Raw genomic sequence first — 15030 nt, 5'->3', positions numbered from 1 at the left:
CATTCTCACGCATGGCCTCCGGATAAGCAAACTCAACGTTTACCGGATCTATGGCTAGAATTTGGTATATCTGTCAACGTGAAATTTGACAAAGCAACCATCCTGTCTATTTTCCACCTCTTAGAGGCCATTTTAACTGTTGACTTGCCCTTTTTGAGGTCCAATCGTCCCAATCAACACGCCCTTTTACGATTCCCACACAATGGATACCCTCACGCATGTACTTGTGCTTCCAGAGGCCTTGGAAAGGCTCGATTCCCCCTCTATCATTATTCCCCGAACCGCAAACACGTCAGAAGAAGTAGTGCCGTATGCCCATCTTACTGATTTGACACAATCTTTGCAGCATGACCTCGCCACTCTCGGAATCTCGGTTGGCAGTAAGGTAGCGATAGTGTTGCCCAATGGCCTTGCATTTGTAACCGTTTTACTTGCAACTATCCGGCAACGTGCCATTTCAGCACCAATCCACCCCAACTCCACGCGGGAGGAGTGCAAGCAGATCTTTTCTCTCATGACTCCGGATCTGGTTGCTGTGATGCCTTCTGAAGCCAGTCCGGCGGCGGCGGCTGTGCTTGCTGCTCAGGACTTGGGCCTGCCAGTAGCCTCATGCCACAGATATCCGCAAAGTGGACGACTGAGCTTTTGTTTAGCATTGAAGCTGGTAAATCGTGGCGATGAAACTTCCAACCCATCCCCCTTGCATGGTGTACTCTCGCGACCATGTTTTGGCAGAAGACAAGGTCCTTGAGTTATTCACAAGGCGGCACCACGGGAGCACCCCAAGTCAGTTCAACTCACACACACTAACATTCTTGTTGGCAATGCGTATAATCACATCAGCGCATAAAATCACATTCAAAGACCGGTTCCTTTCTTATAACACCACTATTCCACATCATTGGCATTGCAGGGAGTTTGTTGCCAACCCTGTTCACGGGAGGCTGTGCCGTTATACCGGCTTCTCTCCCAGCAACATTCTGGCAGGATTGCCAAGATTACTCCATTACCTGGTATCACGCCGTTCCGACACTTCATCACCTTCTACTTTCCTTTCCTATGCCGAAAGGCGGTGTGCCAGCGACACTGAGATTTATACGCTCTGGGGGCAGCGATATGAGCCTTGATTTATTTAACAGATTGCAAAAGTTGGGAGTCCCACTATTGGAGGTTTATGGAATGACCGAGACAGCTCCAGCAATATTCTGCAACCCATTTCCGGTGACGGAAACAAGTACCGCTATCAAAAGACATCCAGGTCAATACCCTATTCCTGACGCCGTAGATGTCATGATCCTACCACCAGAGCGAGCACCGGGTTTGGAACCCAATGGCGATCTTGATGGAATCGAAAACACAGAGCCCGTGGCCAGACTCACCAAAGAACTCGGTGTTAAGGGAGAGATTTGTCTTCGGGGTAAGAATATCATGGCGGGTTATACTAATAACCCTGCCGCGAACAGGGAAGCATTTCTACCCAATGGATTTTTCCGCACCGGTGACCTTGGTGTGATAAAACCACGCCAGTACTTGGCCTTGATCGGAAGGGTCAAAGAGATCATCAACAAGGGCGGCGAAAAAATCAGCCCTGCCGAAATCGAGCATGTGGCTCGGTTACATGATCAAGTCAACGATGCTGCTTGCTTCCGGATCAGTGACGAGATATATGGTGAGGTTATTGGTACGTAAAAACCCCCCTTCCATGATGTAGTTTGCCTTTGTAGCTGATATAGCATGCAGGCCTTGCAATCACTGCAAAATCAGCAATTACGATAACTGCTGTGAAGAAGCATATGCGCCATCATGTAGTGATGTTCAAAGTACCAGATAAGGTGAGGAACACCCACCTACCCCTTGAAGAAAGATGAAGTTCGCAGTATACTCACATCTCATGCTGAAGGTCCTTCTTGTTCAAGAAATCCCCTATAATCGGACCGGAAAGCCAAGAAGAACTTTACTGTCAGAAATGTATGACAGAGGAGAGTTGGCATAATGTTGATTCTCATAGCAAGACAGGGAAATTGAATGTGAACAAGTTGAAGAAACTTGGTACTCTTGCGAATATTGCTCGTTCAACCGTTATTTTCATTCATAATTACATGGGCCACCTCTTACTTGCTGATGCACAGGCGTGACTTACATGGAAGAAGATAGCATCTTTTTCTCATGATTGAGTGAGACAAAATAGGTAGATACATCTGCGGCTAGTTTCCGTTGCTTTATATAAAATATCCGATTGCCGACTCTACACCTAGGCTTGACTGGTTTTCTTGCCGCATTTTGTACCTACTGTAAGTTGCTTACATCCTTGGATTATATTCAATTTCTTTATGGTACCCCAGGCTACAAGCTACAAACTAAACATGGCAAAAATCAACAACGAAGAAGATATCAAGCCGCTATCTCATACCTCTTTGCGGGACTAATGACATCCAAACCCTCTACTACTTTCTCATATACCATAAACACAATCCCACCGCTCATTACGAGTCTTAGCGAGCGAGCGACCGCGCCACTCCAGAAGGCAGTAAAGCCTTCTTGCTCCAAGATGCCTCTCGCGCAGATGAATGCATTCCCGTATCTTGTCCTTGCTTCAAGTCTTTGCATGCGAGTCTTTATAGTGTCCAGTGGCTGTGTCAGATAAACCGTGATTAACCCTGCTAGACTCCCGATGATAAAGGTTTTGACAGTGCCTATCTTCCCCCCTTGGGGCGTTCGTGATTGTACAACCTGCTTCAAGAATGTGTAGGATCCTAGTCGGATAGCGCTGCCTGCGGACTGTCGAGCGGTAGTAGGCCAGAATCCTTGAAAGAAACCACTCAGCCCGTGGTCCCGGGCAATGATGGACATGGCATGGAATGAGTTTCGAATCCTAGGCTTCTCTAATCTGCGGTCCTCGATACTTTTCCAAGTCAGAAAGAATGATGATCGAATAAACAAATAGAACATGGATCTAGAACATACATGATTGTCTTGATGCGCTCACTCGGTGTCACGGCCAGTAGGGACTCGGTCGCCCCAGCACCAAAACCTGCCAGAAGAATGCCGAACCTGGATATATTCCCATCGTCATCAGCAAGTAACTTCTGGTATCCGTCGAAGGAGACGAATCCTAACAAACCCCAGATCAGCAAAATCGTAGAGTGTACTTATGAACATGAAAGATTTACGGATACTTGTTTTAACCGAGTTGCCTATGAGAAATGGTATACATCCCGAGTACCACTGTAACCCAAATCTCGGCCAAGGCACATTCTGCTTATTCCGTCCTGAAACTTGATTAAGCTGCAGACGCGTTTTCGCAACTGTATCGGATGATCTTGGTTAGCGATGTTACTCCCTTCTCGAAAGACTAAGAACCATTGTACCGTACATTCTGCAGGATACGTAATTGCTGGCATCTCAAGTTAGCCACTAAATGAATGGAGAGAGGACGGCTGACAACATGCCGATCTCAAGGCCACCAGCCACGGACCCCGCAACCAACGAGTGAAGAGTATCCGAAGTCCTGTGTGCCGATCGTGTGGCGGTGACGGATTTATCATAGAGGGACATGGCTATAGATCTATATAGCCGTCGGGCATCGAGAGATACAGGCTGTTTATGTTCAAAAGCAAAAACAACATTCCAACCACACTCTTATCGATTTCTAGCTGATATAAGAGTCCCCGAAGAGGACAACAGTACATACCACCCCAATCGCTAACTACCTTGTGCTTACTTACCCACCAAGGCTGATTCCCCAGATTTCCAGTTTGGGACACCCGTATACCGCCTACAAAGGGTCGGGTCGGGTCAAACCGAGAGGCCGGCAGATCAGATCACTCCGATCGGTTAGCCGGGCTCCTTGTCTGTTCCCGATTCCGTCACTGACTTGGAAAGAGGGCCTAGTTAGGACTACGGTTGCTCTCACTATTCCATTGGTTCGCAAGACCATTCATACATAAAGGATTCGGTTGAGATGGGTAGTTCCGTGTTTTGTGACTACCTAGATAGACAGACACATTTCAATCCCATTACTCTGTCGTGCATTGTTTTCAAGAGACTCGAGTCCCTCCCTTCTTCTTATCTAAGCATCATAGATGTATCAAATCACAGCAATCTGCGATGCTAGGTGGTGGCTTTGTTTGGCCTTTACGTGCATGGCAATGGTATGGATGACAAACAAAATGGTCCAAGTTGGAAACAGGGTTGAGGCTAACCAACTCATGATGATTGAAAGCTGGCCCTTTTTTCATTCGGTGTGGTCATGTACAACATCTTCTTCCATCGAGCATCCAAATTCCCGGGACCTACAATTGCCGGTGCGACCAGTTTCCGATATCACTGGGCCATGTCTACCGGTAACGTCGCGCCGTGGCTCCGGGAGCAGCACGCCCGATACGGCGAGGTCGTGCGAATTGCCCCTGACATGATTAGCTACGTCAGTCCAGACGCTTGGAAAGATATCTATGCCTACAAGCCCGGTGAAAAAGAGCAGAACGGAATCGATTGGACCATCCCCTCTCGCGATGATGATGTTCCCAGCATGTTCTCGGAGCCCAACGATGCCGAGCATAACCGTGTCAGACGTCTCTTCTTGCCTGCTTTCTCGGACAGGGCGCTGAAACAGCAAGAACCTCTGCTGTCCAAGTACAGTGATCAGCTTGTCCATCTCATCCGCCGGGGCATCGATGATAACAGAGATCAAGAGTTCGACGCGGTCAAGTTGTACAACTTTACCACCTTTGACATCATGGGAGATCTCACTTTTGGTGAACCTCTTGGCCTGCTGAAGAATTCTTCGTATAGTGAATGGGTTCAAAACCTTTTCCGCGACATCAAGACTGCAGGGATATTCCTCTTCATCTTCGACTTTCCACCACTCCCGTGGCTAGTCAAGAAATTCTCACCACCTTCCATCCAAAGGGCACACGAGATCCATAAGCAGCATACTGTCGATCGTGTTAATCGCCGGCTTGAAAAGGGCCTCGATCGTCCAGATATCTGGAACCTAGTTCTCAGCCAGCCAGAAGGACGAGGCCTAACCCACCCTCAAATGCATGCTAATGCCGACATCTTCATGATCGCCGGTACGGAAACGACCGCTACACTGCTCAGTGGCCTGACTTACTTGTTACTGAAAAACCCTGAGAAGCTACAGAGGCTTGTCGAGGAAATTCGTGGCAGTTTTGGATCTATTGAGGAGCTTACAGTTGAGAATCTTGCTAGGTTACCGTATCTCAGTGCGTGCCTGAGCGAAGGGTTACGCTGCTATCCCCCTGTTCCCATCGGGCCATCTCGCGTCACGCCCAAAACTGGTGGCCAAGTGCTCGGGGAGCGGGTTCCAGGTCGCGTAAGTAGTTATCCATCACTCGCCCACACACGATTCACTCATTGCTCGATATCGTACCGTTCTTCTGACCAACTTTTGATGCCATCGATGTAGGTTCGACTTACGATACCACAATGCGCAGCGTACTACTCCGACTTGAATTTCAAAGACCCGTACTCGTTTATTCCAGAGCGGTGGCTACCAGGCACTGGGTATGAAAGTGACCGCAAGGGCATTCTGCAGCCTTTTTTGATCGGTCCCCGAAATTGCATCGGACAGAAGTTGGTAGAACCGGCAAACCCTCCAAGAACAAGTCTTACTGACACGGTCACTCGCTTCTTAGTCTGGCTTATCACGAGATGCGTCTGATTCTTTGCAAGTTACTATGGCACTACGATATAGAGTTATGCCCCGACAAAGGAAACTGGCTCTTGGATCAAAAGATGTATATCTTCTGGGAGAAACGCCCATTAATGGTGAAATTCACCAAGGCACGAAAGTAGAAGCACAGGTTGAGTGGGATTGGCTATAGGCACTTATAATGTACTGCGAGATCCGTTCCAAAAGCCCTGCCGCATCCTATAACTGCCAGTATTACCTATCTACTATCCAATAGCCTGAATAACTGATATCTTATGTATGCATAGATAGGCTAAAGCGGTATGAAATATATCTCATCGTGCCTAATGGTCAGCCAGACCATTGATCTCGAGATTTGCATAAAACCTGTGATGGATCTCTCTCCAACTGTAAAGCATCCCGTAATTTGAAGATACGAGACTGTAAAGATGGCGATAATTGTTCGCCTCGAAGCCTTGTTTTCTCGTGATGGATGAGTGAGGTGAGTGAGCAGGGGAAAAGCGGCCTAACTAGATCAGGGAAAGGATGCGGCTGATTGTATGGATACTCCAGAATTTCGGATATCGAATGCAGTATAATAAGCGATGAAATAAAATTATCCTAGTGCCCGGATACCGAATTGGGTTATCCGCAGTCTGAACTAAGGAACTAGGTTAGTAGTTAGTACGTACGTATTGCTAAACCCTTCAGTGCATGTAGTCGTCTACCATACCGTCCTCACTTCGCGTACTGATCCGTGGCTGTTTTTCCTAAATACGTCACGCATCAAATGAAACGCGTTATGTGTTCTCCGTGTGAAGAGATAGGCCATTGATCATCGTCGGGCTGTCGTTGTGTCAGGTGACATCAAGTATTCCAATAGTTATACAAGACACGTTAAATACAGCGTATGTAAGCGGGATTGAAGACTAGATACAGCTCCCAAAGTCCTCACGTTGGTCATCTTACTTATCGGTTACAAGCTACAGCGGACAAAAGATGAGTCGGGGTCAAGAGCTTGTCCTTCTCACTGGCGCAACCGGACATGTGGGCTATGCTGTGCTTGTCAAGACTCTACAAGCAGGGTACAATGTTCGCGCAACACTACGTGACATGAGCCGAGCAGACGCTATCCTCTCTTCTGGTCCTGTCCAAGAAGCCCTCAGCGCCCAGGACCTTGACCTCTCATTTGTCCGCGTCCCCAACTTCACGGCACCAGATGCCTTTGGTCTTGTTCTCTCAAATGTGACCCACGTGGTTCATGTTGCGAGTGCTCTTCGTCGAGGTACAAGCACGGACTTGAAAGAGGCAATAATTGACGTGGCTGTCCAGGGGACGAGAAATATCCTGCGAGCAGCCCATAATTGTCCTTCTGTACGAAGAGTCGTCATTACATCTTCAGTCTCAGCTATCGTGGACCAGCACCCCGTGGTATCGCAATCACCTGCTGGTCGCTGTGTCACGCCCCTGGATCGCCATGCTGACTATGATGCTGAGTATTACAAGGGCGACTCACTCAAGGCTTATACTGCAGCCAAGACTGCAGCTCTCAATGCTACAGATGCTTTTCTGGCCACAGCTGATGGTGGCCCAACGACCTTACCACTACATTTCGACGTTATCAACATTATGCCATCTTTCGTGTTCGGGCCCAAGGGACTAGCAGCAACACCATCCGATGTGACGAATGGCAGTAACATCTTCGGTATTGGTCTCGTCATGCGCCATAAACCATGGGATGGTATCAGGCTCGAGGCAGTTTGCTGCCATGTTGACGATGTTGCACAAGTCCATGTCAACGCCCTGAACGATCATGAATTGCTACCACTGAAAGTCGGAGCGCATCGGGATTTCATACTAGGCGTCAAGTTTAAGCCAGAGGAGATCGGAGAGATTGTCAGGAGGAGATTTCCTCGAGAGTGGTGGGAAAGTGAATCGGCGACTTTTGGAGCAAGGGGCACGTATGATTGGTACCATACTGATTATGATGTCGGCTCAGCAGAAAGACTACTCGGGAGGCCTTTTAAGTGCTTGGAGGAGCAAATCTACGACAGCGGAAGCCAGGTCATGGAAATGTTGAAGGGTATGACCACAAGAAGCTATAACTAGCATGTGTGTCTTTATCACCAAGATATACGGGACAAGACTTTGATCTGTACATAAAGTACCTTGGCTCGTCTGCCAATAGAGGTTTCATACATCTTTGATTTGTTATGTTTGCTCTAATTACACTCAACTCATTTCTCGTTGCCATTCATTCTCACTTCCAAGCCCTGTCTTGTTTTTGTTTCTCAACAGCTCACATGGCAGCCAGAACGTATGGATCTCTCATAACAGGGAACTTCATTTTCTTGAGAGATATCAAGCTTATATTTAACTGCCTAAATAGTTGTAAGTAACGAACGTTCAACTGTCCAAAAAGAATGGTTGCACAAGCGCCATAAACTTCTGAACTCTCCAAGAGTCCGAATATGCTCTAGCTATCCTAGTCCAACAAGCCTGTGACCAGACTGCCATCTGCTGCAGCCAGTTCAGCTATCAATGATTTGAAGCTGGCGAACAATGCTTGCGCCTTATCGTGACTCAGGAGCTGCGACTGATAGTACATTCGAAGTCGCAACTGGCCCTGCTTCTGTAAAGTGGACAGCAATATGGCCCAATTGCTCTTGAACTCATACTGCTGCAAGTCTCTCCTCATTTTGATCGCGGTAATGTCCGCTTCGGCTTCATCCCCAGTCCAAGATTCATTCCCGAAACCGTACAGCTCCGACTTCAAGTTGACCATTGACTGCACCCACGGGTTGCCTTCAGCGTCTGGATGGATATTTGGAACCATTCCTTGCTCCCATCTGGCTGTCTTTAGCACCTCTTCCTTCACCCTGTTGAGCAATTGTTCAGTGCGCTCTTGGGTGTCGTTGAGTGTCACACGGAACGGCGTCCCTGTTACCAGCGGTCCCATGACTCGTCTCAAGTCCGTGAACGAGTCGGAAGATCTGCCATGGCGAGCAAGCCCGAAGGTGATGTCCTTGAGACCTGAATGCTTGGACAGTGCCATGGCCCATGCGGCCAATATGACATGGGATGGGTTTGTTTGACCACGGGTTCCCCGTGACTGAGATACGACTGGGATCGGAACAATCTCAACCATCTCACCGTCGAGTTCACCACCTACCACAGCCTCGCTGAGTGGGTGTACATTTGCAAGCGTGGCACCTTGCATGTATGAGGCCCAGTACCGGGAAAGTTGTTCATCGAGAATATGCGCGCGATTATGCTTGACAAAATCACCATACCAAGGACGCTCAGGATTCTGTAGACTAGCATATTCCGTCGGCTGTTTCAGTATCTGGAGGATCTCTTTATCGATCAGATAGCGAGAGAAGGCATCGCAGTGCGTGTGGTCGAGACTAATGACAAAAAAGTTCTGCCCTTTGTGTCGCTCGTCCTTGAGGACAAGGCTGTATCGTACTGGTGACGCCCCAAGGCGTTGTCTCCCCGTCATTGTTTCATCGAGATATGCCTGCAAGTCTGTAGGATAGGTCCAGGTCGAGATGCTGTGCGAAAGCTGGACCTGGGTAAACTTCCCAGTGTCGTCCTCTATCATGACTGTACGAAAGATTGGGTTCTTGGCTTCCAGGTGTTTGACTAGCCGAGCTAGGCCTTGTTTCAAATCGCGCCCTTCAACTTGGTAGACGTAGTTGATAAGGCCGACATGGCCATTTAACCCCAAATAAAGAAAGAATTCTACCAGCATGAGACATATCTTATCAGCATAGCTCAATTCCATAGACCATAAAGGCAACATGGTTCTTGGGAACTCGTCCTTTCTTCGTGATTGAGTAGAGGAGCTCGCTCACCTTGAATCGAGCTGATGGGTGCCATCCGACATACGGACTCCCGCGCTATGTTGACCTTGCTCAAAGCCTTTTCCACCACTTCCAGGTTGACATCAGTTTTGAGTAAGCCTATCGAATCGTCCGCTTCACCAGTCGCAATAGAGCCACCTCTGTCGATTGGTCCGGAACGGTTTTCGCCTCTGAGTTGCGGGCTGATGATGTTCCAAAAGTCTTTTACAGTTGAGTCTTATTCTGGCTGTCGGTCATAGGCATTCACAAGACCAACTGAGTAGGTTGATACATACTATCATAGAAAGTTTGCAGATCCACATTAATCGCTGATTGTGCAGCTTCGGATAAGAGTTGGATGGCTTTGACCTAGTTTCATACAACGGCATCAGTGATAGTATCAAGCGAGTCTGGACTAAGCCTTGCGTACTGAATCACCTCCCACTTCAATACTGAGTTAGCCAACATGATACAGTGCAGCTGGAAAAGATAAACGTACAGTCAAAGAATGAATCTTGGTCATCAATTTCTGACGGTTGTATCGAGAGCACCTTGGCCCAAGTGTCTCGCCACTGGTCCAATGAATTCATTTTGGTGTGGAGTGTTGTTAATAGAAAGAAAACATTAAAGCTCTAAAGATCAGATATATGCTATATTTTCATCTACTAGAAGAAATAAATCAACTTCATAAAATAAAGAAATAGAAGCATTTAATACTTGGTATCATAAGCTCGGAGTTAGATATAGGGTATGTAGCCACAACCGGTAAGCCTATAAGTGTAGCCGGACTGGGCTACAGGGCCATTCCAGCGGCTAGCTCTTGGTCTGCCCAATCATTTTACATCTGTCCCTTGACTAACCCGCTAAGCAAGGGGGGCCGTGCCATTCGGCTAAGGTACGTTGTACGGAGTACTCTGTACGTACATGCAGTCATGTTACCGCTACGCAGTCTCGGTAAAGTCGGCATCGGTTGCAAGTTACTTGCGTGTGTGCTCGTTCGTATCTATTTTGTTCATTCCCGCTTGCCTGAATTCGTTTTCCGACTCTGTGCTTCTTTCTTTCTTTCTTTCTTTTCTTTTCTTTTCTTTTTTTTTTTTTTCTTAGCGAAACCTCAAATCCGCCCGAGAATCGATCGTATCTTCAGTTGACAATCCTAGAACAGGCAGTATGCGTGGTCTGAACAATATTGCTGTTGCCCTAGCGTTGTCGGCTATATGGTCTTTTGGTCTGGATCTTGGACGTCATGGCACGAGTGGCTCCTCGCTATTGTTGGCGCTATTTCGAACCTTGTGCAAAGCGTATCCATTCGTCGTTATCAGTCACTTCGTTTGGTCTGCAATCATTTGGCCTACTTTCTTTTCACCTTTACGTCAACTGCCCAATGTTCCAAGTGATGGTTGGTTGAGCAAAGAAACACTGAGGTTGGTCAGTGAGCCACGAGGTGTTCCACAAAGCGACTGGTATGTTAGTATCCAAGCATGTAGCTTAACTATTCATAGATATGAGATTGATATGTATTTTCTAGGATCAATTCATTGTCCAATAGGCCAGTCGACTTGGCCCGCTACCGCAGTTTCCTGGGCTTCGAACGGTTACTCATAATCTCCCCCAAAGCCCTGGCCGAGGTCCTGACTACCAAGAGTTATGATTTCCGAAAACCAGGCCTTATTGTGTCTGAGCTGAAACAAGCTACAGGAATGGGAGTTCTGCTCGCTGAAGGTAGTGAGCATAAATCTCAGAGAAAGGCTTTACAGACAGCTTTCAACTATCGGCACATAAAAAATCTCTATCCTGTTTTCTGGGATGTTGCGGGAGAGTTTGCGACAGTTCTCGAAAAGCAGATACCTACTGGAACGCCGCGGACCTCAGATACAACGGCAGTCATAGATATCGTTGACTGGGCTAGCAGAGCTACGTTGGATATCATCGGCAGGGCTGGCATGGGCCAGGGGTTCGATGCCATCCAGAATGACGATAGCAGGCTGCACCAAGCGTATCGTATGATATTTGAACCATCTCGGGGAGCTATCTTCCTCGCTCTCCTGAGACTCATTTTCCCCGAGCGGCTAGTGAACTGGCTTCCATTACGACGAAACAAGCGGATGCGCCATGGCATACAGGTCATCCGCTCCAAGTGTCAGGAACTCATTCGCGAAAGAAAAGAAAAAATCAAACGCCAAAAAGCTGGAGTTGATAACTCTGGAAATGATATCCTCACCGTGGCTCTCTTGAATGGTGTATTCACTGATGAACAGTTGATCGATCAACTCATGACCTTTCTTGCCGCTGGACACGAGACAACAGCCACGGCTCTAACTTGGGCTATCTATATTCTCTGCAAGCAGCCTGAGGTACAAAATAGGTTGCGAGAAGAGATAAGAATGCATTTCCCCAATCCCAAAGGTTGGCCAAGATCCGAAAGACCCAGCTCAAATACTCTTCAACAAGCCATTGACTTCAAACTGCCATATTTGAATGTAGTGTGTCTCGAAGTTATGCGGTACTTCGCCCCTATACCACTCACAATGCGAGAGGCAACGTGTGACACAACCATTCTTCATACATTTGTACCTGCTGGCACCAGAATAATTCTGGCACCGCGGGTTACGAACCGCGACTCTGCTCTTTGGGGCCCCGATGCGAATAACTTCAATCCCGACCGTTGGTTATCACCCAAGAACGGGAATCGAGAGGCCACTGAGCAGTCCAAGTTTAAAATAGGGAATCAAAAACGAGATTCAACTGCTGCACCAGAAGTCACCCAAGAGGAAGTCCGTGGTCGAACTGAGGCACGGAGCAACTATGCTGACTTGACATTCCTACATGGACCGCGTAGCTGTATCGGGCAGTCATTCGCCCGGGTCGAGTTTGCTATTCTATTAGCTACTCTAATTGCGAATTTTGAGTTTCAGATTGAAGACGAAAGCCTGCTGGACGAAAGAAATATCAGCATCAGTAGAGGGGCAACGTCTAGGATAGTTGGAGGCTTGAAGGTTAGAGTGAGGCCAATAGCCGTTGTATAGCGCTGGTAATGGCAAGTTTGATGTTCTGAGATTGATTTTCTTTCTGTTATAATGATGGTGTTGATGACGACGACTGACGCACTCATTATCATCTGAACCTCATCCTGAAGATCTCTATACCACCCTCTCAACCGAACCCGTTAATTCATCCAATGCTTTGCATACACTTTTCCACTTCATCTCTAAAGTAGTTCAAGATGAACCTCCGGTTAAGCTTCATCGTCGGAGTGACTAGTCCCTAACAAAGATTTAGCAAGGTCGCGATATGTTCCGGTCAACATACACTCTGTGGGGTCCATTCAATATCCGTTATAACAACTCCGGTTACTGTTTCAATCTTGGATAAGCCGGACCGCCTGGCTATATCCTGGAGATCGTCGAGGACATATGCTGACATTCTTTCGCTGCTCAAGGTACTATCATCATCACTAAAGCCAAGCTCCCGGGACTTGTCCTGCAGGAATTTTGTGTTTGGCATGATGATGACAATTGGCCTTGTATATTCGAAATCTGCATGTACCATGACTTGAAGAATGGCTTGAGATGTCCTGTAGATGGATTCAAGCTTTTCCAGGGCGATATACTCGCCACCTTGCATTTTGACAAGGCTCTTGATACGGTCAATAATCTTGAGATGACCACGATCATCAAACTCGCCAATGTCGCCTGTTTTAAACCATCCTCCCGGGGCAAAGGCCTTTTCAGTCCCTTGAGGATTGTTGAAATATCCCTTGAAGACTGCTGGTCCGCGTACCAAGATCTCGCCTTGACAAGGGCCAGCGTCCGCATCTGTGAAATACCCCAGCTCGGGAATAGAGACGAGCTTCACATCTATAGCAGGTGAAGTGGAACCGATTGCGCTAGTTGTTTGCTCAAAAGGAGAGCTCAATGCACCATTGGCACATGTCTCGGTGAGCCCATATCCTGTAAGCATCTCTGCCACTATTAGTGAGAGGAACTCCTTGGTGCTATCTGCGATGCCGCTGCTGCCGTTGAGGATATACCGCAGTCGTCCACCTGTCATTTGCCGAACTCTGCCGAATACCAAATCATCGAATACACCTTTGCCAGGTAGACTATACCTCACGGCAAAGGACTTGAAGCTCATCGCAGTCCAGAACACCGTTTTGGCAACAAAACCGGAGCAGTTAAGCTTGGAGAGGACAGCTTTCCTGATGGTCTCCCAAATCTGCGGGACTCCAACCATTATAGTAGGCTTGAACTCAACCATGTCTCCATTACATTCTCGGAGAGAGGCATCAGTAAGGGTCTTGGGGTTACCATAACCGAGTGTGCCGCCGATATACATGACCAGATTTTCAAGTGCCATCTCGAAGATATGGGCCAAAGGCAAATATGCAAGAACACGTTCTTGGTCGCTAACGAAGTCATCTATACCACCTAATAGTCCAGTGACTGTTGAGGATCTGGTCAGCTCTACTTTAGCATTTGTTTTGGAACAGGCGGTTGAAGCCTCTACTTACTGCCTGCAAGAAAGTTTTCGTGGGTGATGCAGCAACCGTTTGGAAGCCCTGTAGAGCCAGAGGTATACATGATACAAAAGAGATCAGATGACTTGACGGGGATCGGTTCCTTCAGATTGTGTCTTCCAAGCTGGATAAGTTCCTCATACGTGATTACGTTGAATTGCGGGTGCTCGTTCCTGAACTGATCAATATCGTAACCCCCGGAAAATATGGAACCTGTATTGATAATAACGGTTTTTACTTGGGAGTTTTCGAGTGCAATGCTTGCAGTACCCAGAAGATGTGGGTCAAGATATATCACCTCAGCGTGAGTTTGCGACAAAGAATGTTGAATGTCCGTTGCACTAAGCGTGTCGTAACCTGTGACGATGGGAATTCCTTGGGAGGCACATCCGTGTGACATGGATATCCAATTTGCGCTGCCCACATTAAATAGATAACATCAGACAATTGCCGAGTCAAAGTCCTCAGGGGTCTTTGCATGGAGGGAAGACATACCTAGTCGTACCAAATAAATATACCTTGTTACTGCTAGAGAGGCCCAACTTGCGCAGACCAGAGCCGATCTGGATGGCGAGCAGTTCGTATTGTGAATAGCTCAAGTAATTGTAAGGGCCCAATTCATAGTATATCCATTCTTTTTCTTTGTCTTGTATTATCTTGAACTCGCGGTGCATCTTGATGAGTCTTCGGCTACCGACAGCCTTGTTATCAGGGTACAATTTAGCGCTACGGCGCACGATATCGAAGACAGTTAGCACTCCTGCGGAGGGATATCGTAGGAGGCCATGTTTGGCTCGAGGATGACGACGAGGAAGACTCTCGCCTGCCACCTTGAGATAGCCCGGAGACTCGATCGTATAGGGCACTGTATGATACATGCTGTGAGAGTTTCTCTTCCCAAAGTGCAAAGTGAAGAAGTGAGAGAGCCGGCTACGACAGAGAGGCACCGAATTTAATTTAGATTCAACTTCACAGTAACTAACGTCAGATAGCTATCGGTTATCGGACCTGTTGCCGTT

At 47.6% G+C, this 15030-nt stretch overlaps 7 protein-coding genes across 9 annotated transcripts; 4 read left to right on the top strand and 3 right to left on the bottom strand.

Annotated features, from left to right (window-relative positions):
• Positions 1–202: 202 nt before the first annotated feature.
• FVEG_00321 (hypothetical protein) lies at positions 203–1689 on the top strand (the record flags this gene model as incomplete). The annotated part of the gene is made up of 2 exons (XM_018886758.1): positions 203–664; positions 1150–1689. 2 exons carry the CDS (start codon positions 203–205, stop codon positions 1687–1689), a joined length of 1002 nt encoding a protein of 333 aa, XP_018742392.1.
• A 1183-nt stretch (positions 1690–2872) lies between these two features.
• FVEG_00322 (hypothetical protein) lies at positions 2873–3555 on the bottom strand (the record flags this gene model as incomplete). Its single annotated transcript, XM_018886759.1, has 4 exons — positions 2873–2882; positions 2965–3112; positions 3171–3319; positions 3443–3555. 4 exons carry the CDS (start codon positions 3553–3555, stop codon positions 2873–2875), a joined length of 420 nt encoding a protein of 139 aa, XP_018742393.1.
• Positions 3556–4249: 694 nt separating this feature from the next.
• On the top strand, positions 4250–5817 carry FVEG_00323 (hypothetical protein; the record flags this gene model as incomplete). Its single annotated transcript, XM_018886760.1, has 3 exons — positions 4250–5335; positions 5429–5595; positions 5658–5817. 3 exons carry the CDS (start codon positions 4250–4252, stop codon positions 5815–5817), a joined length of 1413 nt encoding a protein of 470 aa, XP_018742394.1.
• An 835-nt stretch (positions 5818–6652) lies between these two features.
• FVEG_00324 (hypothetical protein) lies at positions 6653–7844 on the top strand (the record flags this gene model as incomplete). Its single annotated transcript, XM_018886761.1, has 1 exon — positions 6653–7844. One exon carries the CDS (start codon positions 6653–6655, stop codon positions 7760–7762), a length of 1110 nt encoding a protein of 369 aa, XP_018742395.1. The 3' UTR covers positions 7763–7844.
• A 294-nt stretch (positions 7845–8138) lies between these two features.
• On the bottom strand, positions 8139–9458 carry FVEG_00325 (hypothetical protein; the record flags this gene model as incomplete). The annotated part of the gene is made up of 1 exon (XM_018886762.1): positions 8139–9458. The coding sequence occupies one exon, from the start codon at positions 9456–9458 to the stop codon at positions 8139–8141; it is 1320 nt and encodes a 439-aa protein (XP_018742396.1).
• A 1098-nt stretch (positions 9459–10556) lies between these two features.
• FVEG_14636 (hypothetical protein) lies at positions 10557–12914 on the top strand. 2 transcript variants are annotated; one of them, XM_018903584.1, is made up of 3 exons: positions 10557–10958; positions 11024–11089; positions 11194–12914. In XM_018903584.1, exon 3 carries the CDS (start codon positions 11196–11198, stop codon positions 12519–12521), a length of 1326 nt encoding a protein of 441 aa, XP_018742398.1. In that variant the 5' UTR covers positions 10557–10958; positions 11024–11089; positions 11194–11195; the 3' UTR covers positions 12522–12914. The 2 variants fall into 2 exon arrangements, with proteins under 2 accessions (XP_018742398.1, XP_018742397.1); XM_018903583.1 differs by having other exon boundaries at positions 11024–12914.
• FVEG_00326 (hypothetical protein) lies at positions 12502–14973 on the bottom strand. 2 transcript variants are annotated; one of them, XM_018886763.1, is made up of 4 exons: positions 14507–14973; positions 14006–14427; positions 12805–13937; positions 12502–12759 (listed from the first exon to the last, which is right to left on the bottom strand). In XM_018886763.1, exons 1-4 carry the CDS (start codon positions 14887–14889, stop codon positions 12667–12669), a joined length of 2031 nt encoding a protein of 676 aa, XP_018742399.1. In that variant the 5' UTR covers positions 14890–14973; the 3' UTR covers positions 12502–12666. The 2 variants fall into 2 exon arrangements, with proteins under 2 accessions (XP_018742399.1, XP_018742400.1); XM_018886764.1 differs by having other exon boundaries at positions 14006–14973.
• Positions 14974–15030: the final 57 nt, after the last annotated feature.

This window comes from Fusarium verticillioides, chromosome 1 (genome assembly GCF_000149555.1).
Source record: "Fusarium verticillioides 7600 chromosome 1, whole genome shotgun sequence".
Taxonomy (NCBI): Eukaryota; Fungi; Ascomycota; class Sordariomycetes; order Hypocreales; family Nectriaceae; genus Fusarium; species Fusarium verticillioides.
Note: the sequence above shows the minus strand (reverse complement) of the source record. Positions and strands in the feature narration are given on the sequence as shown.

What these genes read in the sequence shown, in the direction of transcription:
- FVEG_14636 (XM_018903583.1), top strand. Translation starts at nt 10,666, where the DNA reads ATGCGTGGTCTGAACAATATTGCTGTTGCCCTAGCGTTGTCGGCTATA. An exon ending in GGTGTTCCACAAAGCGACTG is followed by an intron (nt 10,959 to 11,023) that starts GTATGTTAGTAT and finishes TGTATTTTCTAG; the next exon opens with GATCAATTCATTGTCCAATA.
- FVEG_00326 (XM_018886763.1), bottom strand. Translation starts at nt 14,889, where the DNA reads ATGTATCATACAGTGCCCTATACGATCGAGTCTCCGGGCTATCTCAAG. An exon ending in TATTTATTTGGTACGACTAG is followed by an intron (nt 14,428 to 14,506) that starts GTATGTCTTCCC and finishes TAATGTGGGCAG; the next exon opens with CGCAAATTGGATATCCATGT. An exon ending in CGAAAACTTTCTTGCAGGCA is followed by an intron (nt 13,938 to 14,005) that starts GTAAGTAGAGGC and finishes GATCCTCAACAG; the next exon opens with TCACTGGACTATTAGGTGGT.